This window comes from Saccopteryx bilineata, chromosome 4 (genome assembly GCF_036850765.1).
Source record: "Saccopteryx bilineata isolate mSacBil1 chromosome 4, mSacBil1_pri_phased_curated, whole genome shotgun sequence".
NCBI classification, from domain to species: Eukaryota; Metazoa; Chordata; class Mammalia; order Chiroptera; family Emballonuridae; genus Saccopteryx; species Saccopteryx bilineata.
In genome coordinates, this window is record NC_089493.1 from 294,951,581 (window position 1) to 294,975,304 (window position 23,724).

Below are 23,724 nucleotides of genomic sequence, written 5' to 3' on the forward strand. Positions count from 1 at the left end.
ATCAAGTACCAAAGCAATTGCAATATTGAAGACTGGCTGGATCCAAGCCTCCGAAATAAAGCGAGGATCCCTTCACAACACGGGCAACTCCAAAAATGAAAAACGGACAAGGCAGGGGGAGGGAGAAAAGGACACAAAATCTGCCATGAGGCCCCCAAAGCGCTGTCCGGTTGGAAAAGTTACAAGTATCTCTATTGCTGGTTTTACAAAAAAATGAGAAGCCTTGGGTCTTTGCTCTCCCCGGTTCCTGCCAATGAAAGGCGAGCACCCCGAGAACCCCCCTCCTCTCCCCATCCAAACCCTCATCTGCACACATTTGAAGGCAAGCCGACTCCCACGTTTGTGGATGGGCCTGTTCCAGACCATCCACGTCCGCAGAAACCCGGTTAAAACCCCACCACCCCGATTATCGACGAGCGCTGCGGGGAAAGCATTCGGGCCCCTGGGGAGGCGCAGGGGAGACGCGCCCCCCAAGCAAGCCACCTGCACCCCGACGGGCCGCGCCCGCGCTCTCACCTTCCTTGGTCTGCGCGTTGGTGATCTGCAGGTCGCTGTCGGCGGCTTTCAGCTTCTCTCTCCCCATTATCTGCTTCTTGAGGTCGCAGAGGGAGATGTGCAGCCCATCGAAGGTGACGGTGTCGTAGTTGAGTTTGGAAGAGAATTTATAATGCACACAAGACATGGTGGTGCCGACAGGAGGGTCCCTAAGGTTCAGCGAGGAGACCCACGTGGACACGCTCAACGTTAATGTGTATTTATCAACTCAAGAGCAGAATAAGGTACACACACAAGACACTCTTAAGAAAAGACACGGCAGGGCCCGCAGGCCTCGGATTCGATAGTAACACCCCCCACCCCGTCCGTCCCAGCGGAACCACAGGCAGGCGTGTGTGTGGGGGGAGTTGGGGGGTCCGTGAAACGAGCGATCCAGAACCCCCGACGCTCAGAACCACCGCCGCCTGTGCGGGCAGCAGGCGGACGAGGGCGGGGACAAGGGGAGCGGAGACGCGGCCAACGGGCACAATGTCACCCGGCGGCGTCCCCCTCGCTCAGGCGACGGGCCGGCCGGAGCCCGAGGTGGGGGCAGTAGGCGGTGCAGTCAGTAGCGGTCAGTCCACACGTTCAAAGAGTCCGGATGACCCCGCGGGGGTCAGGGGTCCATGGCGCGGCCGCACCTCCCGGTGGGCGGTGGGTGGGTCTCTTTCCCCCTCTCTCTCTCCGCGGTCGGGGGTGACCCGACCGGACCCCGGGAGAGGGCCGCGGCGGGCACAGGGCGCCTAGGCCCGGAGGCCCGGAGTCCAGCGGCGGCCTGTCGCCTCCTCCCGGCTTCCGGACGACCGGCGTCGCTGCCCCGGGCCCGGGAGCGTGCGCATGCGCAGGCCCCCGCACGCCCTGGCGCCGGCTCCCCGGAGAGGCCGCGGCCACGCCGCCGCCTAGGCCCGGACGCGCGGCCGGCCGCCACCCCCCGCCGCCGCCGCTTCCGCGGGGCCGGCCCCGGGCCTCCGCGGGCCCCGCAGCGCGGCCGGGCAGGCGGGGAGGCCCCCGGCGGACCCTGGTAGTTCCCCGACGCTTCCTGTCTCGCCGACGGCTCCGCGCTTCCCTCGCCTTCCGCTCCCGGCGCTGCTCAGCCCGCAACGGCGAGCACCCGCCCGGGACGCCGCCGGGCGACGACGACGACTAGGCCTTCCTTCCTTTTTCTTTTCTTTTTTTTTTTTTTTTCTGTCCTGACCCGGCCGCTCTCGGGCCGTCCCCAGGCGGCAGCCGCGGCGACACCTCCGAACCGGGCACTATGGCGGACGCGGCCTGGCTCCAGGCGAGCGCCCACTCCGCGGGGTCTCTTAAGCACGGAGCGCACGGGCGGCGCTGGCGGGGCGGGGCCGACGTGAGCGCGTCGGCGGCTCGAGGGGCGGGGCCGTTGGCGTCACAAAGCTCACTCTTCCCCACGTGACTCCCCCACCTCTCCCCGCCGTGCTTTGTGACGCCCGAGCGCGGAACCGGAAGCAGCCGGGAGGACGGAAGAAACCATCTGCCTCCACGGGGCGGGGGGGAGACGGATGCAAAGAGGGCCGGCTCATCGGGCGGATCGGGAGGGGGAGCTCCGATTTCAGCGGCGGCAGCAGCAGCTGCGACCGCACTGGCGTGCACCGCAGAGTGCAAACTTCCGGGCTAACTCCCCAGTGCCCACGCCCCCGACTCCTCCGAGCACCCCGCAATTTAAGTGAGCGTGCTGGCCGTTGTGCATGCGTCCCTTAGCTTCCCGGGGTAACAGACTCGCTGCATTCTGCCGTCCTAAGGGGAAAATGAAGGGAGCAACCGCGGGAGAGAACCGGGCAGATGGACTGAGCTCGTGCTGCGTGCTCGGGGCGAGGCTCTGCAGCCACGCTGTGTGGGCTGGAACCCAGGCCACCCGCCCACGGTTTAACTCTGCGCCACCGTTCGGTGGGGGACAGGGTAGCAGCAGCAGCAGCAGGTTTTAGACAGGTGGATGTCACGCCGCCAGGTCTGGGTTCAGCGACCTGGGGTATTTGAGTTCTGGCTAAGAAAGAGTTTAGAGCCGAGGCTCGAACGGGAGGAAGTAGAAGGGTGAGCTGCAGAAGGAAGGGGCTCAGGAAAGAAGCTACAGAGGCGAAAGAGGAGCCCTTGGAGCTTAGGAGAGAGAAGCAAAAGAAATGTGTGTGTGTGTGTGTGTGTGTGTGTGTGTGTGTGTGTGTAGCGCTGGTGTGTTTCTGGATAGAGAGAGAGTCAGAGACAGCTGCACTGGATCCTCTGGCCCAGGGGTCCCCAAACTTTTTACACAGGGGGCCAGTTCACTCTCCCTCAGACCATCGGAGGGCCAAACTATAAAAAAAAACAACTATGAACAAATCCCTATGCACACTGCACATATTTTAAAGTAAAAAAATAAAATGGGAACAAATACAATATTTAAAATAAAGAACAAGTAAATTTAAATCAACAAACTGACCAGTATTTCAATGGGAACTATGGGCCTGCTTTTGGCTAATGAGATGGTCAATATGCTCCTCTCACTGACCACCAATGAAAGAGGTGCCCCTTCCGGAAGTGTGGCGGGGGCCGGATAAATGGCCTCAGAGGGCCGCATGCCGGCCCGTAGTTTGGGGACCCCTGCTCTGACCTAATGGCTTTTAAGGACCCGGATTTTAGGGGCGGTCTTGGGGAGGATCTGCATAGACTATTTGTCAGCTTTCCTGGTGTGTCCTTTTAATTTTGCCCCTTATTAGTTAGGGAGGCTCTAAGCAGTGACAAACTAGGGAAGAAAAAGTTACCCTGCAGGCGAGGTCCTTGTTTTGCCAGTTTTGCCCGTTGCTAGGCACCTGGGGCTCTTCTGCCCCGTGACCTTCTGTGCTTGACCCATCGGTTTATGCCTGTCTGACTGCCTACTGCAGTTTCACTGGCTGGAGCATGCTGGTCAAGTCTGGCCTCCTTGCATCAGTCGCCATACATGTTGGGTGACGAGCGCACCAGGCAAGATACAGATGTTGTGTTGCAGTTTTGCACACTTGACACCGAGATAATGTTCTTAACCACGGTCATCCCAGTACATTTAATTTCTTAAAAAATTCCATTAAAAATAGTATTTGGTTTACCGAGTTGTTATGGATTAAATTATTGAATGCATTTCCACTGTTTAGGATCCTGCCTGGAATAGGGTTCAGTGTGTCTCAGTAAGTATGGTTTAATCAATGTCAGTTTATCAACATCAACAGAAAACCCTGGGTGGTCAGCACAACCATTATCTTCAGTTTACAGAGGAGGAAACTGAAACTAGCCATCATGAATTTTCTGTATTCGCACAGTCAGGGCAATGCCTGCTTTGTGGCGGGTCCAAAATCTCATTTATAAAAGTTGGAAATTGTGCCAAGATATCCGTCAGTGGATTGGAATATTTTTTCCTCGGGGGCATGTGGAAGTTATTACGTCCATAACATTCATAATATAATAACATTGCATTCACGAACTGTAACACTATTATTTACAATGCGTTTTCCTCATCCTTGCTGGGTCAGTCACTGAGAACAAGATCACACAGCCAAGAGGTGGCTAAGTGTGCCAGGGACTTCCTAAATGCAGACTCCACATTCCCTCTGAACTTGGTTTAACTCAGTCATCATCTTGTCCGAAAAGTCTTCCCAAAACCACCTTATCTAAACAGGAGGACCATCATTCTCTGTTCCTTTAGACTCGTTTTTACCAGACACCCATCACTGCTACACGTGGTATATGTTTATTTGTTTATTTCTATGCAGTGAGAGGAGGGGAAGCAGGGAGGCTCCCACACGTACCTGGATCGGGATCCACCCGGCAAGCCCACTAGGGGGTGATGCTCTGCCCATCTGAGCCATTGCTCTGTTGCTCAGCAACAGAGCTCTTAGTTCCTGAGGCGGAGGCCATGGAGTCATCCTCAGCACTTGGGGTCAACTCACTGCAGTCGAGCCATGGCTGCAAGAGGGAAGGAGAAGAGAGAGACAGAGAAAGAGAGAAGTGAGAGGAGGAGTGGAGAAGCAGATGGTTGCTTTTCCTGTGTGCCCTGACTGGGAATTGAACCAGGGACTTCCACACTCTGGGCCGACGCTCTACCACTAAGCCAACTGGCCAGGGCCAGCTTTATTTATTTTTGAGAGAGAGAGAGAGAGAGAGAGAGAGAGAGAGAGGAGCATCAATTTTTGTTCCACTTAGTTGTGCCATTGATTACTTCTTATATGTGCCCTCACCGTGGCTGTCCTCCAGCCGAGCAGGTGCCCTGGGGAACAGGCCAGTGACCATAGTGCTCCAGGACTGCTCCATCCAATGTGCCACTGGCTAGGGCTATATGTGTTTTTTAGTTTTCTGTCCCCCCTGCACCTCAGAACAAGGGTTTGTCTCTTGTTTGTGTTGTAGCTCCACCTCCCAGAACATTGCCTAAACATAGTAGGCACTCAATCAATGTGTGTTAAACAACTACACTTTTTGTGTGTGTGTGTTTCTGCACGATCTACACAAATATCATGGCAATAAGCTTTTGGTAAGTCAAGCCAGCCCCAGAAATGAAAATCCAGTTCAACTCAACCACATCATCTATTATTGAAATTTTGGTATATGCGCTGCTGAAGCAAGCACTGTATTATCAAAATTGAACTGAGTCCATTTTCATGATCTAAGTGGCTTTATGGAAAGACCCACGAGCCAGGCCACATCTCACAGCAAATGGACGGGAGCTCCTCATGGCTGTGGAAAGGGGGTGCGGCCTTCCTGAGGGGAGAAGAGATGTCCCCCCGATCAGATGGTCTCACGAGCGCTGACCGTGTCGGCAGGTTAAAGGTCATGTCACTGGGGCGCTGAAACTGCAGTTAGGTTAAGAATTACATCTTGGTGTTGCTGATGTGGGGCCCACCATAAGTAAATCCTTACTGAGCCTGTTGTCATCTCCTTTTTTTTTTTTTTTTTTTTTTTTGCATTTTTCTGAAGCTGGAAACAGGGAGAGACAGTCAGACAGACTCCCGCATGCGCCCGACCGGGATCCACCCGGCACGCCCACCAGGGGCGGTGCTCTGCCCATCCTGGGCGTCGCCATGTTGCGACCCTCCTGGGTGTTGCCATGTTGCGACCAGAGCCACTCTAGCGCCTGGGGCAGAGGCCACAGAGCCATCCCCAGCGCCCGGGCCATCTTTGCTCCAATGGAGCCTTGGCTGTGGGAGGGGAAGAGAGAGACAGAGAGGAAGGCGCGGCGGAGGGGTGGAGAAGCAAATGGGCACTTCTCCTATGTGCCCTGGCCGGGAATCAAACCCGGGTCCTCCGCACACTAGGCCGACACTCTACCGCTGAGCCAACCGGCCAGGGCCAAAGTATTACATCTTGGTGTTGCTGATGTGGGGCCCACCATAAGTAAATCCTTATTGAGCCTGTTGTCATCTCCTTTTTAAAACAATATATAACCAATGCCTCCCACCTTTATCTTCTTCCCTAACGCAGCCAGACTTTCTCACCTGTGGGCCCTCTTCAGAATGGCTCCTCTTCTTGAAGAATCTCTATGAGAACAAAAGGGGGGAAATTGTCTCAAATGAAAGAAAAACCAGACAAGAAAATGAGGAACCATCTCTGTCTATATCCTCTCACTAGTCTGTGGCTAATCTCTGCCCACCTCATTTCATGATAATTTAATCAGTTTGATGCACTCGATGGAGGCCACGCCCTCAGAATAGAGTGGATCAGAACCCTGCAGAAGAAGTGTAAAGAAATGTGGAGAAGCAGATGGGTGCTTCTCCTGTGTGCCCTGACCGGGAATTGAATCTGGGACTTGCACACGCCAGGCTGATGCTCTACCACTAAGCCTACCGGCCACGGCCCAGTTTTTTGAAAATAGATGTGAGCAATCTATTGTTTCTCCACTATTAACTCAGTTATTCATTCAACACACGTTCAAATGGCAAAATGAAAAAATCTGAAAATCCCATTGTGGGAGATGGGGATCGGTGGGATCCCCTATGAGCATCGGAGGAGCATCCATTGGAGGAGTGTTTGAAGAACAATTTGGCATTCTCTTGTAAATTTAAGAATGGCCTCAGGCCAAATTGAACGCATATGGACTTGCTCAGGAATTTCATGGAAGCTTTTTTTAATAGTGAAAAGCTGAAACAACCCGAATGCTCATGAGAGGAGAAGAGACAAGCACATCTTAGTCTATCCAGACAGTGGAATATTACACAACAGTGAAAACGAACAAACCACAGCTACATCCAACGATATGGTGATGGGGATCTTTGTAGCTGTTCTTGAGTCAAAACAAGCAAGTTTCAGAAGATGAAAAATTGTATAATCATACCCTTTCTGTAGGTTTGGAAAACAAATAAAACTAAATAATAATACATTATTTAGTTAGGCACACAAATTTAACCCATCTGAAAGAAAATGGCCTGAAAACACAAAATTCAGCATAGTGATTACCTAGGAGATGGAATAGGAATTATTGGTGATAATCTCGTTCTTGGGCAGGTTCACAGATATTCTATTTTGCTAAACAGAACCAAGCGAAGACAGACAAGTCAGAAGGGAGCCAGGCACAGTACAATGCGGACGAGAGGCCATGAGGTCAGAGGTGTGATTAATCCACCAACATGCCTCTGAGGTTCCGTCCCTCCCTCCCTTCTTCCCAGCCAAGAATGTCACAAGCATTTGTACAGAGGGAGGAAAAAAAAAAGTCCCTTTGAGAAACAAAAAAATTAGCCTAGCTTCCTAAACTCTTTCACAACATGAATGTCATAAGCACAAGAAAAACTCATTTTTACTTATCCTATAATAATTCGGCTCTGGAAAAAAAAATAATAATTCGGCTCTGGTTTTCTTGTGTTGAGATCAGCGAAGGGACTTGGCTGGACTCCTGGAGACCCGCAGTCACACAAATGTCACCGGTGATTGCACACCATCCAGGGACTTCTCACTTCCTTCCACCCTATCCAAGTGGGACTCAACACCAGGGATCCCTGTACGAGGCGGGGCCTCATAAAAGGGGCCCCTGGGACATTAGAGATAGGCAGACACATGTCATCACGCTGGCTTCCCCCAGGAAGTCAAGGAGCTCTCGGTGAATGCAATGGAGCAGCAACGGGGGTGTCACTGTGCCGGAGCCAAGGCAGAGCACAGCGTGCCAGAGACACCTCTTCTCTGAGCAGGTGCAACTGGTTCGTTCCCTCCCCGGATACAAACTATGTCACAAGTGCTGATGTGTGCCAGGTGCCGGGCTGGGGGGCCTGGCCATCTGTGGTCAACAAGATCAGAGCCCCTACCGCAGGGCGTTTCCTCTAAAGTAAGGGAAGTCATCTATTTTGAGAGACTCCAGGATTTGCTGTGTGACCTTGGTAAAGTGACGTAACGTCTCTGGCCCTTGGTTCCTTCATGGTACACGGAAGGACCCGGTGCTTGCTCTCAGGGTCTGCTGTGGCCGTCTTGGCCCTGCTCATCATTTTCATCATCATTTCCATTTTGTCCTGTCCCCCCCCCCCCTGCATATTATGTAGCTAGTCTTGGCTTCTTGATTTGCAAAACAGTTAAAATAGTGCCTCCCTAGAAACAGAAAGTAGGGGTTGGGGGAGGAGGGGCATGGGGGATGATAGTCAGGAGGCAGAGAGTTTCAGTTTTGGATGAACACCTTTCCGAGATCTGTTGTATCAAAATGCGAGTATGTTGAACACCAGTGAGCAGTGCACTTGAAAATGGTTCAGATGAAAAATGTCACGTTATGTGTTAAAAAAAAAAAAAAAGGACAAAAGAAAATAGTACCTTCCTGATAAGGTTATTAAGACAATTCCACAACAGTGCCTAGGACACACAAGCACCATTAAAAGTGTTGTTTGGGAAGTAAATTCAAGCGGCAAATGCTGGAGATGTCCCTTTGAAGTGCTTCCAACTTGGGTACACGTTCAACGTCACCACCGAAAACCACGGCTGGCATTCACCAAGCATTTCCTCCTCACCACGCCCTCGCCGAGTAGTTTCCGTGTAATCTTCCCTCCAAGCCTCCCAGGCACCCTGTGGACACATCCCACTATTATCCCCGTGTCAGAAACGTGGCCACAAGGCTCAGAGAGGTGAAGTCACCCGCTTGAGGTCACACAGGTGCCACAATTTAAAACAGGGCGGGCCTTCTTTAGGGAAGGGCCGTCTCTTCCCTACTGACTAGTCTCTGGCCCCAGTGACTGTCCTGTCGAGGGCCCAAGGGAAGGGACTGCCTCTGTCGGGGCACCGGGGGGCACAGCTGGTCCCGTGCCAGCCACAGTCCGCAGGCTGTCCTCCCTCTGGCTCCCGCTTATCCTCGGATCTCTGGTCTCCTGTTTTTATCTCGTCCCTACTCCCCGATCCAATTCCAGGAGGGCACGGACCTCCCCTGCTTCCTTTACATCCTCCCCGAGGGCACCTGCCAGGTGCTGCCGGGTTATCGGTGGGGCCCCAGATGACTCCTGAGGAGTTGGTTCTGCCTGGCTTCTCCAGCAGTCACAGGCTTGGGAGATGGGAGCAGGGCAGTGGCCGAAGTCTCCCCTTCTACTCCGGGAGGGGCTCAGGGCAGACGGGGACGCCCTCACTCACACGGTGTCCTCTGGGGCTTTGTCCGGCCTCCACCGGCTCTGCCCCCCCCCCCGTGGCTGGGCCACATTCCCCTCCCAGCGGCACCAGGCTCAGTGCCCCCCCATGTCCCCCGGGCTCTCTCCTTCAGACTTAACCACAAGGTGGGGGGGAGTGTATGGGGGGTGGGGGTGGGTGGGGGGTGCCATTCTCCTCTCCAGCTCATGCAGGCGGAGAGCCGGTATTCGAACTCAGTGGTGAGCTCGCCTTCCCCGACAGGCTGTTCCTGGTGGGGTCTGTCATACCCGCGCTGGTGTCGGGGACATACCTGGCCTTTGGTTTGCTGGCTTTGCCCCTGGATAAAAGCAGCCTGGGGTGGGGGTGGGGTGGATGGGAGGAAAGCACTCATTCATTCTATAGACAGTCACCGGCTGACAGCCTGTTTCTGGCACCGCTCTCGGGCTCAGAGCGCAGAGATGAGCAGGGAGGGCAAGGCTTTGCCAACCCGGAGTGTCCCTTCCAGTGGGCGGGAGACACAGGGAGCAGCCAGACGAGCCGAGAGAAGCCCTCAACCTCGCATGCGGTGCTCACATGTCGTGAAGACAGTGAGGCAGAGCTAAGGAGATGGAGTGGGAAGGGGTGATGGGCGCGGCGCGGTCAGGAAAGGGCTTCGGGAGGGGGCGACTTCTGAGCTGGCATTTTAATGACAGGTGGGGCGAGGTCCTAGGGGAAGACGCTTCTGGGCGGAGTGAGGGACACGTGCGAGAGTCCTGAGGTGTGATCCAGGGACAGTTAAAAGGCCTGTGTGGCTGAGGTATGGGTCATGAGGCGGGTGACAGGCCTTCGGCCAGAGAGAAGGGCAGAGGCCAGATCCTGTAGGATTATAAAAGCCATCTGAACATTTTTATTTGAGAGAGGAATGTTCTAGAAAGGTATGAGAACTCAGGACCACCCTGTGTTAATAATATTCAGGGCAATTGGAGTATGGAGGGGAGCGGGGGGGGGGGGGGGAGCACAAGTCCCTAAGAGGCAAGTTACTGCCAAGCTCTGATTACCTTCAGCGCATCCTGGGAGGCCCAGGGAAGCGTGGGGGTGTTGGGTGGGTCTTACTTAAAAGGCAGAGGGCGGTGCTGCACAGGCCCTGCCTAGCTAACAGCGTGTTCCCCAGGGTCACGTCACCAGTCACCAGGGCTCAGGCTTCAGGCAGGCGGGGAGGGATTGGCCCCAAGACAGATCCTGTATTTCCTGGGGCCTGCTCCACCTGTCCTGCAGGCGGGTGACAGAGATCTGTCAGCCATCCATTAAGGGTAACCTTGCTGGTTGGTCTGGGCCTGTGACTGGACGCAGAAGTCCTCCTCGGCGAGGCAGGAGAGGGAGAGATGCAGAGAGGAGAGGAATGCCCTCTGTGCCCAGGCCTGGGGCTTGTTCCAAGTGCAGAGCCCCCAGCGTCTGACTCCACAGGGCTTTTTATTTGCAAAAACAAAAATACAAACAACAACAAAAAGCTCCACACTCCACCCCCAAAGGCTCACTCACGTGATCTGAGCGTTACCGGGCAGACAGCGCCCCTGTTTGCAGACCGGAGGCAATCATAGGACCTTTCGAGCAGGGTTGTGCCGAAGGTGAAATGCAGCGGTCAGAGACGGGCAGACGCCCGGTGTCCGTCACAGATCACTTCTGCACACACAACAACTCTAAACTCCGGAGAAAACGTCACTACCTGGAAACACTGGGGAGCACTCGAACCCAGGCAAGCGCTAGAGGGGTGCCGTCCCTGGGAGGCAAGGGACAACGCTGGGTGAGTGTCCCGTCTGCAGGCTGCAGAGGCAGGACAAGTCCCTGCGGAGGGAGCGGAGCGGAGCGGGCGGGGGCTGGGCTGGAATACTACCTCGCTGCGCTGGTCCGCAGAACCGGGGACAGGGACGCACAAACACGGCCCCCGGAAGCGGAAGCGGAGGGCGGATTCCTGGAGGAGGAGTAGCCTCAGAGTCCGTGTGTGGACTCGGCCCGGATCTCTGTAGGCAGGCAGGTCAACTCTCCTGGCCAGGGCTGGACGAGAGCGAGCTGGTGTTCCAGCTGCCACTCACCCCCGGGGAGGCAGTCACGCAGTGAGCCGATAGGACAGGGTATGCAAGTACCCTGCTCGCAGAAATTAGGGGGTCGGGGAACGTGCAGCTACTCCAGTACGATCAGCCTGTTATATAAGCGCACGGTCACCAGTGAATTACAAGTTGGTTTTGCATCTCATCTGCATAATCAAACCACTTTCTTCAACTTGTCGTTGGCTTTTCTGATGTTCTTGTTTCATTAAAAAAAAAGATCAAATGCTTCCTTTTTTTTATCGCTTCATATTCATTTTGACATATCCCCTAATTTTTCTGAGCAGTATATGTATATAGTTAAGTAGAAGGCACAATAAAACATTGTATACTATACTTCTAAATTACGTATACATCTATATTTATATCTGTACATGTTCATATGCACATGCTATGTGCATATGTACATATATACGCTTGTGTCTACGTAGAATATTTCTGGAAAGCTGAAAGGGTGCCCCCACGCTGGGAAGAGCACTGTTTTCCGGGAAGAGGAAATGAAATTGAGTGGTTGGTCAACTAACCTAGGAAGCAGAACCAATATAGGATGCAAAAAGTGGTCTTTTTTTTTTTTTTTTTAAGTCACATTCATTAAAGTATGATTTTCATACCAAAAAGCCACCCTTTTTGGGTTACATACAGTTTTCTGGTTTTTGGCACACTACCGTCACGTGACAACCGCTACAGTTGGGATACAGAGCATCTTCATCACCTTCTGAATTTTGTGACCCTCGACCCCTAGCCCCTGACAACTGGCAACCTGCTCTCTAACTCCTACCATTTTTTTTTTTCATTTATTTTTTTGTATTTTTTCTGAAGTGAGAAGTGGAGAGGCAGAGAGACAGACTCCCGCATGTGCCCAATCAGGATCTACCCGGCATGCCCACCAGGGGTTGATGCTCTGCCCATCTGGGGTGTTGCTCTGTTGCAACCAGAGCCATTCTAGCGCCTGAGGCAGAGGCCATGGAGCCATCCTCAGCGCTCGGGGCCAACTTTGCTCCAATGGAACCTCTGCTGCGGGAGGGGAAGAGAGAGGTAGAGAGAAAGGAGAGGGGGAAGGGTGGAGAAGCAGATGGGCGCTTCTCCTCTGTGCCCTGGCCGGGAATGGAACCTGGGACTTCCACACACCAGGCCGACACTCTACCGCTGAACCAACCGGCCAGGGTCTAATGCCTACTGTTTTGCCTTTTCCAGCTCATTGTATAAATGGAATCACACAGTGTGTTTGCTGTTTGAGTCTGACGTCTTTCACGGAACATGTTGCGTTTGAACTGGCTTTATTCCTGTTGAATGAAAACTTGTTGCCACATGGTGCCGACTGTCTTTTGCTTTAGACATCCTTATTGTGCTTCTTACGTAAATTTCCCAATAGTTGATTAATTGGAGCATCGTTCCATGGGCTTATTTGCCACTGTCTTGTCTTTATAACAGCATTAGTGAGATATAATTCACATACCATAATATTTACCTTTGACACATATACAATTCAGTGGCTTTACATATATTCATAGAAGTGTGCAACCATTGCTACTATCTAGTTTTAAAACATGTTTGGCCCTGGCTGGTTGGCTCAGCAGTAGAGTGTCGGCCCGGCGTGAGGATGTCCCGGGTTCGATTCCTACTTAGCGCACACAGGAGAAGCGCCCATCTGCTTCTCCACCCTTCTCCCCTCCCCTTTCTCTCTCTCTCTCTCTCTCTCTCTCTCTCTCTCTTTTCCTCTCCTGCAGCCATGGCTCCATTGGAGCGAGTTGGCTCTGGCACTGAGGATGGCTCCATGGCCTCTGCCTCAGGCACTAAGAAGAGCTTGGTTGCTAAGCAATGGAGCAATGCCCCAGTGGGCTTGCTGGGTGGATCCTGGTCAGGGTGCATGCAGGAGTCTGCCTGACTGCCTCCCCTCCTCTCACTGAATTAAAACAACAATGACAATAACAACAAAACCCTGTTTATCACCCTGTACCCATTAGCCATCAGCGGTCATTCCCACCCCCACCCCCACCCCCAGCACCCTGCAACCACTGAGCTACTTGTTCTCTCCGTGGATTTGCCTATTCTGGACTCGTCACAGAATTGAAATCACCCGATCTGTGCTCATCTTCCACGGAGTATAATATTCTCAAGGAGTCTGTCGCCCATGCTATAGCATGCACATATCAGTAATTCATTCTTTTGTGTGTGTGTGTGTGTGTGTGTGTGGCAGAATGATATTCTACTGTAGGAATGTCCTATTTCCGTTGATTCATTGAAGATGGACTCATTTCACGTTTTGGCGACTCTGAACAGGGCTGCCGTGAGCCTTCGTGTACAAGTCTTTACATGGACACCTGTTTCCGTTGCTCCCGGGGAGATGCCTAGGGGTGGGACGGCTTTGTCAAGTGCCTACTTGTCACTGTCTAAGGAACTGCCAGACTGTTCTGCACAGCAGCTGTGCTCTGGCGCGCTCCCACCGGGAATGCCGGAGGGCGCTGGTGTCTGTCACGTCTTCGCCAACGCTTGTTCTTCTTGATTTTGGCCACCCCTGGTGGGTGTGGGGTGATTCCTCACGGTGGCTTTATTTGCGTTTCCCTAATGACCGATGGTAAAGCGTCATCTCGTCTGCTTAGTTTGGCCACTGGTTCTGCGTTTTGCTCCTCTGATGATCCGGCCTAAATCTTCTTCATCCCCGAAGATTTCTGGGGCCCCTGGTTTTCTTGCCTAAAGGAGGCCGGGGTGGCTGTCATCGCCTCTCCACGGTTAAAATCACGCACGGGAGCAGCCAGGGGCACCCCGCTGTGTCCTCTGCGCTTTGGAACCCCCTTTCTGTGCTCGTTCTCCAGCAGAGAGATGCCATGTCCTCGTGAGAGTGAACGTCAGGCAGCTTTGACAATGCAGGAGCCGCTGGGGTGTGTTTCTGTTTTTCCCTGTTGGGCTGCTGGCATAAGGAGCCCCAAATGACCAGGTAGCAGGGTCAGGTGAGTGGCAGGGTGACTCTCTCACCGGGGAGGAGCACCCCTCCTGTGGGAAACAGGGCTTACCCTTCAGCAGAGCATAAAATTTCTGGGTGAGGAAACACGGATTCCTAAGCGGGTCGCCGGGAGTGACCACGGAGGGGTGGCCGCCACCTGCTGGTTCTCAGACCCGTTCATCTAACTTGTGGGGACACAGCACCACACAGTGACTATCGGTTCAAAGGACAGATTGCAGTTTGAGGGACCGCACCCTGGCCGAGGTGTCTGTCACTCCCAAGAGGCCACGTCAGTGCTGGCCAGACACACAGCTTTGGAGTGACGGTGACTATCACTCATGTCCACGGTCAGCTCTCCTTCAGCATAAAGTAAGTCCCGGAGCCCAAGAGTGTGTGACCCAGGACCCCGCGGGGGGGGGAAATCAGACACTTTGTGAGTCTCGAGATAGTTGGTGCTGACCAAGGCACTGTGGACAGGAAAGGCAGACAAGCCTCCAGGTGGGGTCCACGTGGGTCACAGCGGGGCCACAGTGACTGGGCCACCAGTCACTGTCCGCTCCGGGGGAGACGGGGTCCAAGGCAAGCAGCTCTTCACCAGTGGGTTGCTTGGGGTCTCCTAGTCGTGGCTCCATACACAGCGTCAAGAGATGGTGCCCACAGGCAAACCGTGTGTGACGGCAGTGGCTGGGTCCACCTGGGTGGGAGGGAGCCCCGTGGTGCGGCCCTGGCTGAGTCTCCGCCTCGTGGTTCTCTCTCGCACGGGCTCACCGTGGTCGCCCAGTGATAGCTCAATACAGAGGCTGCTCCGTCTCTGCTGGACGAGTCCGCCCGTCCGCCCGGTCAGTGACCTTCTTTCGGAGGGTGCTGTCTGGCAGGCACGGACACGAGTCACGGGGTCACCTGTGGATTCTGCCTCACGGCCTCTGACTGCCCATCTCGCTCCCTCAAGGCTGCTGACCCGTCCTGGGGGCCACTCACCACTGCCCAGGCGTCCCTTCGCTCTTCCCACCACGTGGATGACCAGGTCTAATGTCCAGTCGCTCTGTCCAGTCCCTTGAACCTGCCCCTGAATGGGGACACGGAGTGTTTTCAGCTCACACTGATGGACCGAGTGTCCGTGGACCGGGCTTTGCTTTTCTTACTTTCTGTGTCTGTGTGGAGGAAAGCCCTTCGTTAGGACAGAGGTCTGAATGAGGACGAGTATCACAGCCAGAGAGATAGATAACAGGGAGGTCTGGGCCATGTGTCGTGTCTGTGTAACTGAAGCCAGCCCTCTGACCTGCTCAGAAATGGTCCTGAACGGGCCATTTCTGCTGTCCTCGGGGTTTCTGTCGTACTTGCCCAAACTTGTGACACGGTGGGTCTAACGACAGCCAGCTCACGTCGGGCGTCCCCTGGTTGAGCACTTGGTCTCTAGTGGGGATAGAGTGTCCTGGTAAAAGTGTGGGGTTTGGAGTCAGAACTGGACTCAAGGTTTCCTCTTCTGTATAGAACCGGCCCGTCGGGGTGCGGTGAGGATGAACTGCGGGACGCACGGGGAACGCTGAGTGGCGTGCCAGGCGGGGCCCACGTGCAACAAGCAATCACTAACCCTGGCAGTAATCGTGTTCGTGGAACATAAGCCCCGCCCACCCACGTAAATGAGGACGTCCTGAGCCGCAGGCACGGTTCCACCCGAGGACCCGAGGACAAGACACAGCAGGAGCCAATAAAACCATGGTCAGCCTGACCAGGCGCGGTGGATAGAGCATGGGACTGGGAGGTGGAGGATCCAGGTTTGAAAGCCTGAGGCCGCCAGCTTGACCCCAAGGTCACTGGCTTGAGCAAGGGGTCACTCACTCTGCTGTAGCCCCCTCCCCCCGTCAAGGCACATATGAGAAAGCAATCAATGAACAGCTAAGGTGCCACAATGAAGAATTGATGCTTCTCATCTCTCTCCCTTCCTTGCCTGTCTGCTCCTGTCTGTGCCTCTCTCTGCCTCTGTCACCAAAAAATAAATAGATAAAAATAAATAAATAAAACCACGGAAAGCCTGTGTAAGCTGAGTTTCTAGTCCAGGTGGGAAGACCAGCCGTCCCCTCCAGAACAAGCCGGCTTTCCGTGGCAGCGTCCCCAGGGTCACAGAGAAAAGAGCATTTGGGTGAGTGAGGAGCGGGGACCACCCCTCTGGTTCTGACTTATTAAAAGGGCTTCCTGATACATAAGTGGGACTTTCTTGTCGAGTCCAGGACGATGGCCCTCTCCAGCCAGGCGCTGTGCCTGCCTTGTGGATAGATAATAAGCCGGAGGGTTCTGAACCCAGCCAGGATTCGATCAAAACCCACTCCTGCCGCCTATACACCGTGTGGGCTGCGCCCCACGGGTGTGACTTCTCTGTGGATGGGCGCAGCTCAGCGTCCAGTAAAAATCTCAATAAGAGCCCAGGGACCTTGGAGCTTTTTTTTAACATTTCAACATCCGAGCACGCTTCCCGCTGAGTCCTCTCTTTGGCCACTAGAGGTCAGGCTAACCCCAAAGTTAAAGGCTCCTAACCAAGAAACCGGGGTCTGGTGTCCAAAGATCAGAGTCACCTGGTCCTGTGACACCGGACACATACGTCTCTCTCCTTTCCAACCAGCACTCAACGTTTTCCCACCCAGGCTGAGAGGATTGGGGACGCCCATCGAGGGAAACTACGTTGAATCATATATTTCTGAGAAATATCAGGAGACAAAAAAAAAAAAAAGGACAACTCTGAGAGTAAGAAGACTTTCTGGGTGTCAGCTCTGTGCTGGAAACGTTCATAACATCCCCTGAGGGCTTACAGAACGCTACGGGGCAGGTGTTTTCAGTTTCATTTTACAGATGAGAGGCTGGCGCACAGACTGAAAAGATTGAGATGGGCCTGGGTCCAGGCAGGGGGCTCAGAACCAGCTTGTTTCTTCCAGGTCTGGGGTCTGTGGGATGCGACTGGCTGGGAGCAACCTCCCAGGGTCTGAGTCTTTGGTTCAAGTGCGAGCGAAGATGGAGGGCCCGTGACCCCTTGCTTTGGGGGTACGCAGAGACGTGGGTTCAGACGCTGGCACTGCTGTTTGCCGGCTGTGTGGCCCGGGCAAGTGTGTACCTGGCTGAGCCTCAGTTTCCCCTCTGGAAAGAAAGTGTAGACCCTTCCTCACAGGTAACCCTCCAACCTCTCTGACTCCCTCTTCTGTCTCCTTTGGAATATGAATTCTTGAAGGGAGCCTGTTTGTTTGTTTGTCCCTAAGAAATATTTTCATCATTTAATCAAGTTATAGTTGGTTGTTTCTTATATGCCCTTTTCTTTGTTTGCTTTTATTTATTTTTGTCTTTTGAATTTATTGGGGTGACATTGGTTAATGAAATTTTATTTACTTTTTAAGATTTTTAAAAAATTTATTTATTTTAGAGAGGAGAGAGAGAGAGAGAGAGAGGAGGAGCAGGAAGCATCAACTCAGGATGGCAGTCCTGATATAAATTAGCCCCCACAGCAGCCTTGTGAGGCGGGTACTGATTGGTAAGAGCCCTGTTTTACCAAAGAAGAAACTGACGTACACAAATTTCGTGTCCGTGGTCGAAGGTCACACAGCCAGCACGGGGCACAGCTGGGTCTGAATGTCATCCATCCATAGTCCGACTCCTTGTCTAGGATATTGTCCAAGAAAGGCGGTGGTGGCTTTTCTTAGCCTGGAGCTTGACTTTTCCTCTGGCTTTTGATCTTAAACGCTGAGAACAGGCTGCCCTTGTTCTCTGGTTTTGCCTGACAACTTCCTCCCTAAGGGGATGGAGGGGTGACTCAGGCTAAGCTGCCTTGGGGTGGGGGGCTTTGGGTGGGGAGCAGAGTCAGAGCAAGGAACACGAGGTGGAATGTATCAGAATGTATCGCCTCTGTCTGGATCCTGCCTCCCTTCTCCTGCTGCCTTCCCAGGAGTCCCCCCGTCCTGCCAGCCTCAGGGGTGGGGGCTGGGGTCTAAGGTTCTGCAGCCAGCCCAGGCCTGCCCTTCTGGGATGTCCTCTCCCTCCAGGACAGCGCTGGCCAACGGAAATATACAGCGCGCGGGCCACACGCCTCACTGAAAACGTTTTCCTTGAGAAGGGTAAAAAGATTCCAGTGAAATTCATTTTATTTATTTACTTTAAAATCTTCAAGCAATGGCTTTTTATTTATTTAGTTAGTTTTAATTTTATTTATTCATTTTTATAGAGAGAGAAGAGGAGAGGGGGAGCAGAAAGTATCAACTCCCATACCTGCCTTGACCAGACAAGCACCCCGGGGTTTTGAACCAGCGACCTCAGCATTCCCAGGTCGCCATCTTAATCTGTTGCGCCACCACGGGTCATGCTGGAATTCATCTTAATAATGTTTTATTGAACCAGTATGTCTAAACTGTCATGGCTTCAACATGTTATCAGAATAAAAATTCATTACATCCTATTTTTAAGGAGATGGCCCCAAGCACACAGGGCTATGTTTATCTCCAATTTAATCTCTCTTGGAGACATAAAGTTTTGTTCTCTTTGAAGGGTGAATCTTCCCTTGATTTGCCAATTGTGACAGGTTTTCCAGAAGGCTAAGCCCTGTGACCCAAGTTGGCTTAACTCACGGAGAACAGTACAATATGTATTAATTCAAAGGCACTGTGGCAGACCTTGCAAGTTCAGCGGCTGTGCAAGGGCCTGGGGCAGGGAGACCACCTGTGTCCGGCAGATGAGGCCCCTGCAAGTCTGCAGAGGGATCCCCCCAAATCTGTACACATGCTGGTTAGCACGGGCCCACGGGGAAACCCCCCCGGGCCCAGGAAAGGCCTCCGAGAACACTCAGGCAGACCTTACAGAGGGTCAGAAGTGACTGGTGTTCTCTTCAGCCAGAAAAAAAAGCACTCCGAACACAGGGACTGACCCAAGCAGAACCCCGAGAAAGGTCCCGCCCAGGTAGCGCCCGGATTAGCTCGAGACTGAACGTGGTTCTGGTCCTGCCCAGCATCCTTCATCCCTCAGCGGGACTCAAAAAGTTCAAATCATTTCCAGCAACTTAGCGGCATCTTGGAACCAAACCCGAAAATATTTAAAGGAATCCAAAGGTCAAGAAAACAAAACAAAACAAAACTTCAGCACTTAATGTAAAGTTCGCGGTGTTTGGCATCTGATAAAAGTCAAAATCACCAGGCATGCAAAGAAGCAGAAAAATGAGCTCTAATGAGGAGAAAAAAAAATGCATTGATAGACACAGCCCAGGAATGACACAGAGGTCGGGACAGGTGACAAGGACCCGCAATCAGCCATTAGAAAGACACTCTGTATCCTCAAGCAGGGAGCGGAAAGCCCGAGCTGGCTCATGAGAGACACTGAGATACAGAAGAGGCCACATCCAACCTCCAGCTCGGAGGACCTCCAGGAAGCCCGGGCCTCCCTGGGCGCCGACACTGGCCGTGGACGTGGCACCGGACGGGCACGGGGAACTTCGGGCCTGCCGAGGGCCAGCCAGTCGTGTGCGGATGCTTGACTTCCTGCAGGACAGACGTCACAGCACGGGTCCAGGCGATCCTGAGAGCATGTTTGTTAAAGCTGGGGGGGAGAGGACAGGACGGTGACACAAGGACGGGCCTAGAACAGAAGGAGGAGGGAGGGGGGACAGGACGGTGACACAAGGAAGGACCTAGAACAGAGGGAGGAGGGAGGGAGGACAGGACGGTGACACAAGGACGGGCCTAGAACAGAGGGAGGAGGGAGGGGGGACAGGACGGTGACACAAGGACGGGCCTAGAACAGAGGGAGGAGGGAGGGGGGACAGGACGGTGACACAAGGACGGGCCTAGAACAGAGGGAGGAGGAGGGGGGACAGGACGGTGACACAAGGACGGGCCTAGAACAGAGGGAGGAGGGAGGGAGGACAGGACGGTGACACAAGGACGGGCCTAGAGCAGAAGGAGGAGGGAGGGGGGACAGGACGGTGACACAAGGACGGGCCTAGAACAGAGGGAGGAGGAGGGGGGACAGGACGGTGACACAAGGACGGGCCTAGAACAGAAGGAGGAGGGAGGACAGGACGGTGACACAAGGAAGGGCCTAGAGCAGAGGGAGGAGGGAGGGGGGAAGGACGGTGACACAAGGACGGGCCTAGAACAGAAGGAGGAGGAGGGGGGAAGGACGGTGACACAAGGACGGGCCTAGAACAGAAGGAGGAGGGAGGGGGGACAGGACGGTGACACAGGACGGGCCTAGAACAGAAGGAGGAAGAGGGGGGACAGGACGGTGACACAAGGAAGGGCCTAGAACAGAGGGAGGAGGAGGGGGGACAGGACGGTGACACAAGGAAGGGCCTAGAGCAGAGGGAGGAGGGAGGGGGGACAGGACGGTGACACAAGGAAGGGCCTAGAGCAGAGGGAGGAGGGAGGGAGGACAGGACGGTGACACAAGGACGGGCCTAGAACAGAGGGAGGAGGGAGGGGGGACAGGACGGTGACACAAGGACGGGCCTAGAACAGAAGGAGGAGGAGGGGGGACAGGACGGTGACACAAGGAAGGGCCTAGAGCAGAGGGAGGAGGGAGGGGGGACAGGACGGTGACACAAGGACGGGCCTAGAACAGAGGGAGGAGGGAGGGGGGACAGGACGGTGACACAAGGACGGGCCTAGAACAGAAGGAGGAGGAGGGGGGACAGGACGGTGACACAAGGACGGGCCTAGAACAGAAGGAGGAGGAGGGGGGACAGGACGGTGACACAAGGACGGGCCTAGAACAGAAGGAGGAGGGAGGGGGGACAGGACGGTGACACAAGGAAGGGCCTAGAACAGAGGGAGGAGGGAGGGGGGACAGGACGGTGACACAAGGACGGGCCTAGAACAGAAGGAGGAGGAGGGAGGACAGGACGGTGACACAAGGACGGGCCTAGAACAGAGGGAGGAGGGAGGGGGGACAGGACGGTGACACAAGGAAGGGCCTAGAACAGAGGGAGGAGGGAGGGAGGACAGGACGGTGACACAAGGACGGGCCTAGAACAGAGGGAGGAGGGAGGGGGGACAGGACGGTGACACAAGGACGGGCCTAGAGCAGAAGGAGGAGGGAGGGGGGACAGGACGGTGACACAAGGACGGGCCTAGAACAGAAGGAGGAGGAGGGGGGACAGGACGGTGACACAAGGACGGGCCTAGAACAGAAGGAGGAGGGAGGGGGGACAGGACGGTGACACAAGGAAGGGCCTAGAACAGAGGGAGGAGGGAGGGGGGACAGGACGGTGACACAAGGACGGGCCTAGAACAGAGGGAGGAGGGAGGGGGGACAGGACGGTGACACAAGGACGGGCCTAGAACAGAGGGAGGAGGGAGGGGGGACAGGACGGTGACACAAGGACGGGCCTAGAACAGAAGGAGGAGGGAGGGGGGACAGGACGGTGACACAGGACGGGCCTAGAACAGAAGGAGGAAGAGGGGGGACAGGACGGTGACACAAGGACGGGCCTAGAACAGAGGGAGGAGGGAGGGGGGACAGGACGGTGACACAAGGACGGGCCTAGAACAGAAGGAGGAGGGAGGGGGGACAGGACGGTGACACAGGACGGGCCTAGAACAGAAGGAGGAGGGAGGGGGGACAGGACGGTGACACAAGGAAGGGCCTAGAACAGAGGGAGGAGGAGGGGGGACAGGACGGTGACACAAGGAAGGGCCTAGAGCAGAGGGAGGAGGGAGGGGGGACAGGACGGTGACACAAGGAAGGGCCTAGAGCAGAGGGAGGAGGGAGGGGGGACAGGACGGTGACACAAGGACGGGCCTAGAACAGAGGGAGGAGGGAGGGGGGACAGGACGGTGACACAAGGACGGGCCTAGAACAGAAGGAGGAGGAGGGGGGACAGGACGGTGACACAAGGAAGGGCCTAGAGCAGAGGGAGGAGGGAGGGGGGACAGGACGGTGACACAAGGACGGGCCTAGAACAGAAGGAGGAGGAGGGAGGACAGGACGGTGACACAAGGACGGGCCTAGAACAGAGGGAGGAGGGAGGGGGGACAGGACGGTGACACAAGGAAGGGCCTAGAACAGAGGGAGGAGGGAGGGAGGACAGGACGGTGACACAAGGACGGGCCTAGAACAGAGGGAGGAGGGAGGGGGGACAGGACGGTGACACAAGGACGGGCCTAGAGCAGAAGGAGGAGGGAGGGGGGACAGGACGGTGACACAAGGACGGGCCTAGAACAGAAGGAGGAGGAGGGGGGACAGGACGGTGACACAAGGACGGGCCTAGAACAGAAGGAGGAGGGAGGGGGGACAGGACGGTGACACAAGGAAGGACCTAGAACAGAGGGAGGAGGGAGGGGGGACAGGACGGTGACACAAGGACGGGCCTAGAACAGAGGGAGGAGGGAGGGGGGACAGGACGGTGACACAAGGACGGGCCTAGAACAGAAGGAGGAGGGAGGGGGGACAGGACGGTGACACAGGACGGGCCTAGAACAGAAGGAGGAAGAGGGGGGACAGGACGGTGACACAAGGACGGGCCTAGAACAGAGGGAGGAGGGAGGGGGGACAGGACGGTGACACAAGGACGGGCCTAGAACAGAAGGAGGAGGAGGGGGGACAGGACGGTGACACAAGGACGGGCCTAGAACAGAAGGAGGAGGAGGGGGGACAGGACGGTGACACAAGGACGGGCCTAGAACAGAAGGAGGAGGGAGGGAGGACAGGACGGTGACACAAGGAAGGGCCTAGAACAGAGGGAGGAGGGAGGGGGGACAGGACGGTGACACAAGGACGGGCCTAGAACAGAAGGAGGAGGAGGGAGGACAGGACGGTGACACAAGGACGGGCCTAGAACAGAGGGAGGAGGGAGGGGGGACAGGACGGTGACACAAGGAAGGGCCTAGAACAGAGGGAGGAGGGAGGGAGGACAGGACGGTGACACAAGGACGGGCCTAGAACAGAGGGAGGAGGGAGGGGGGACAGGACGGTGACAGAAGGACGGGCCTAGAGCAGAAGGAGGAGGGAGGGGGGACAGGACGGTGACACAAGGACGGGCCTAGAACAGAAGGAGGAGGAGGGGGGACAGGACGGTGACACAAGGACGGGCCTAGAACAGAAGGAGGAGGGAGGGGGGACAGGACGGTGACACAAGGAAGGGCCTAGAACAGAGGGAGGAGGGAGGGGGGACAGGACGGTGACACAAGGACGGGCCTAGAACAGAGGGAGGAGGGAGGGGGGACAGGACGGTGACACAAGGACGGGCCTAGAACAGAGGGAGGAGGGAGGGGGGACAGGACGGTGACACAAGGACGGGCCTAGAACAGAAGGAGGAGGGAGGGGGGACAGGACGGTGACACAGGACGGGCCTAGAACAGAAGGAGGAAGAGGGGGGACAGGACGGTGACACAAGGAAGGGCCTAGAACAGAAGGAGGAAGAGGGGGGACAGGACGGTGACACAAGGACGGGCCTAGAACAGAAGGAGGAAGAGGGGGGACAGGACGGTGACACAAGGACGGGCCTAGAACAGAAGGAGGAGGAGGGGGGACAGGACGGTGACACAAGGACGGGCCTAGAACAGAAGGAGGAAGAGGGGGGACAGGACGGTGACACAAGGACGGGCCTAGAACAGAGGGAGGAGGGGGGAAGGACAGTGACACAAGGACGGGCCTAGAACAGAGGGA

At 55.2% G+C, this 23,724-nt stretch overlaps 1 protein-coding gene and 1 long non-coding RNA gene across 4 annotated transcripts in view; one reads left to right on the top strand and one right to left on the bottom strand.

Moving 5' to 3' along the window:
- Positions 1 to 1,869, bottom strand: part of RBBP6 (RB binding protein 6, ubiquitin ligase) — a 32,677-nt gene extending 30,808 nt beyond the window's left edge. For both annotated transcript variants that reach the window (XM_066275830.1, XM_066275829.1), the window contains exon 1: positions 517 to 1,869. In XM_066275830.1, the coding sequence (XP_066131927.1) occupies positions 517 to 682 (166 nt within the window). In that variant the 5' untranslated portion in view covers positions 683 to 1,869. The remainder of the gene's footprint in view (positions 1 to 516) is intronic.
- Positions 1,870 to 9,747: 7,878 nt separating this feature from the next.
- Positions 9,748 to 16,110, top strand: LOC136336636 (uncharacterized). 2 transcript variants are annotated; one of them, XR_010731482.1, is made up of 3 exons: positions 9,748 to 9,986; positions 10,581 to 10,852; positions 15,586 to 16,110. It is a non-coding gene; the product is annotated as an uncharacterized lncRNA (long non-coding RNA). The 2 variants fall into 2 exon arrangements; XR_010731481.1 differs by having other exon boundaries at positions 9,751 to 9,986; positions 10,581 to 10,804.
- Positions 16,111 to 23,724: the final 7,614 nt, after the last annotated feature.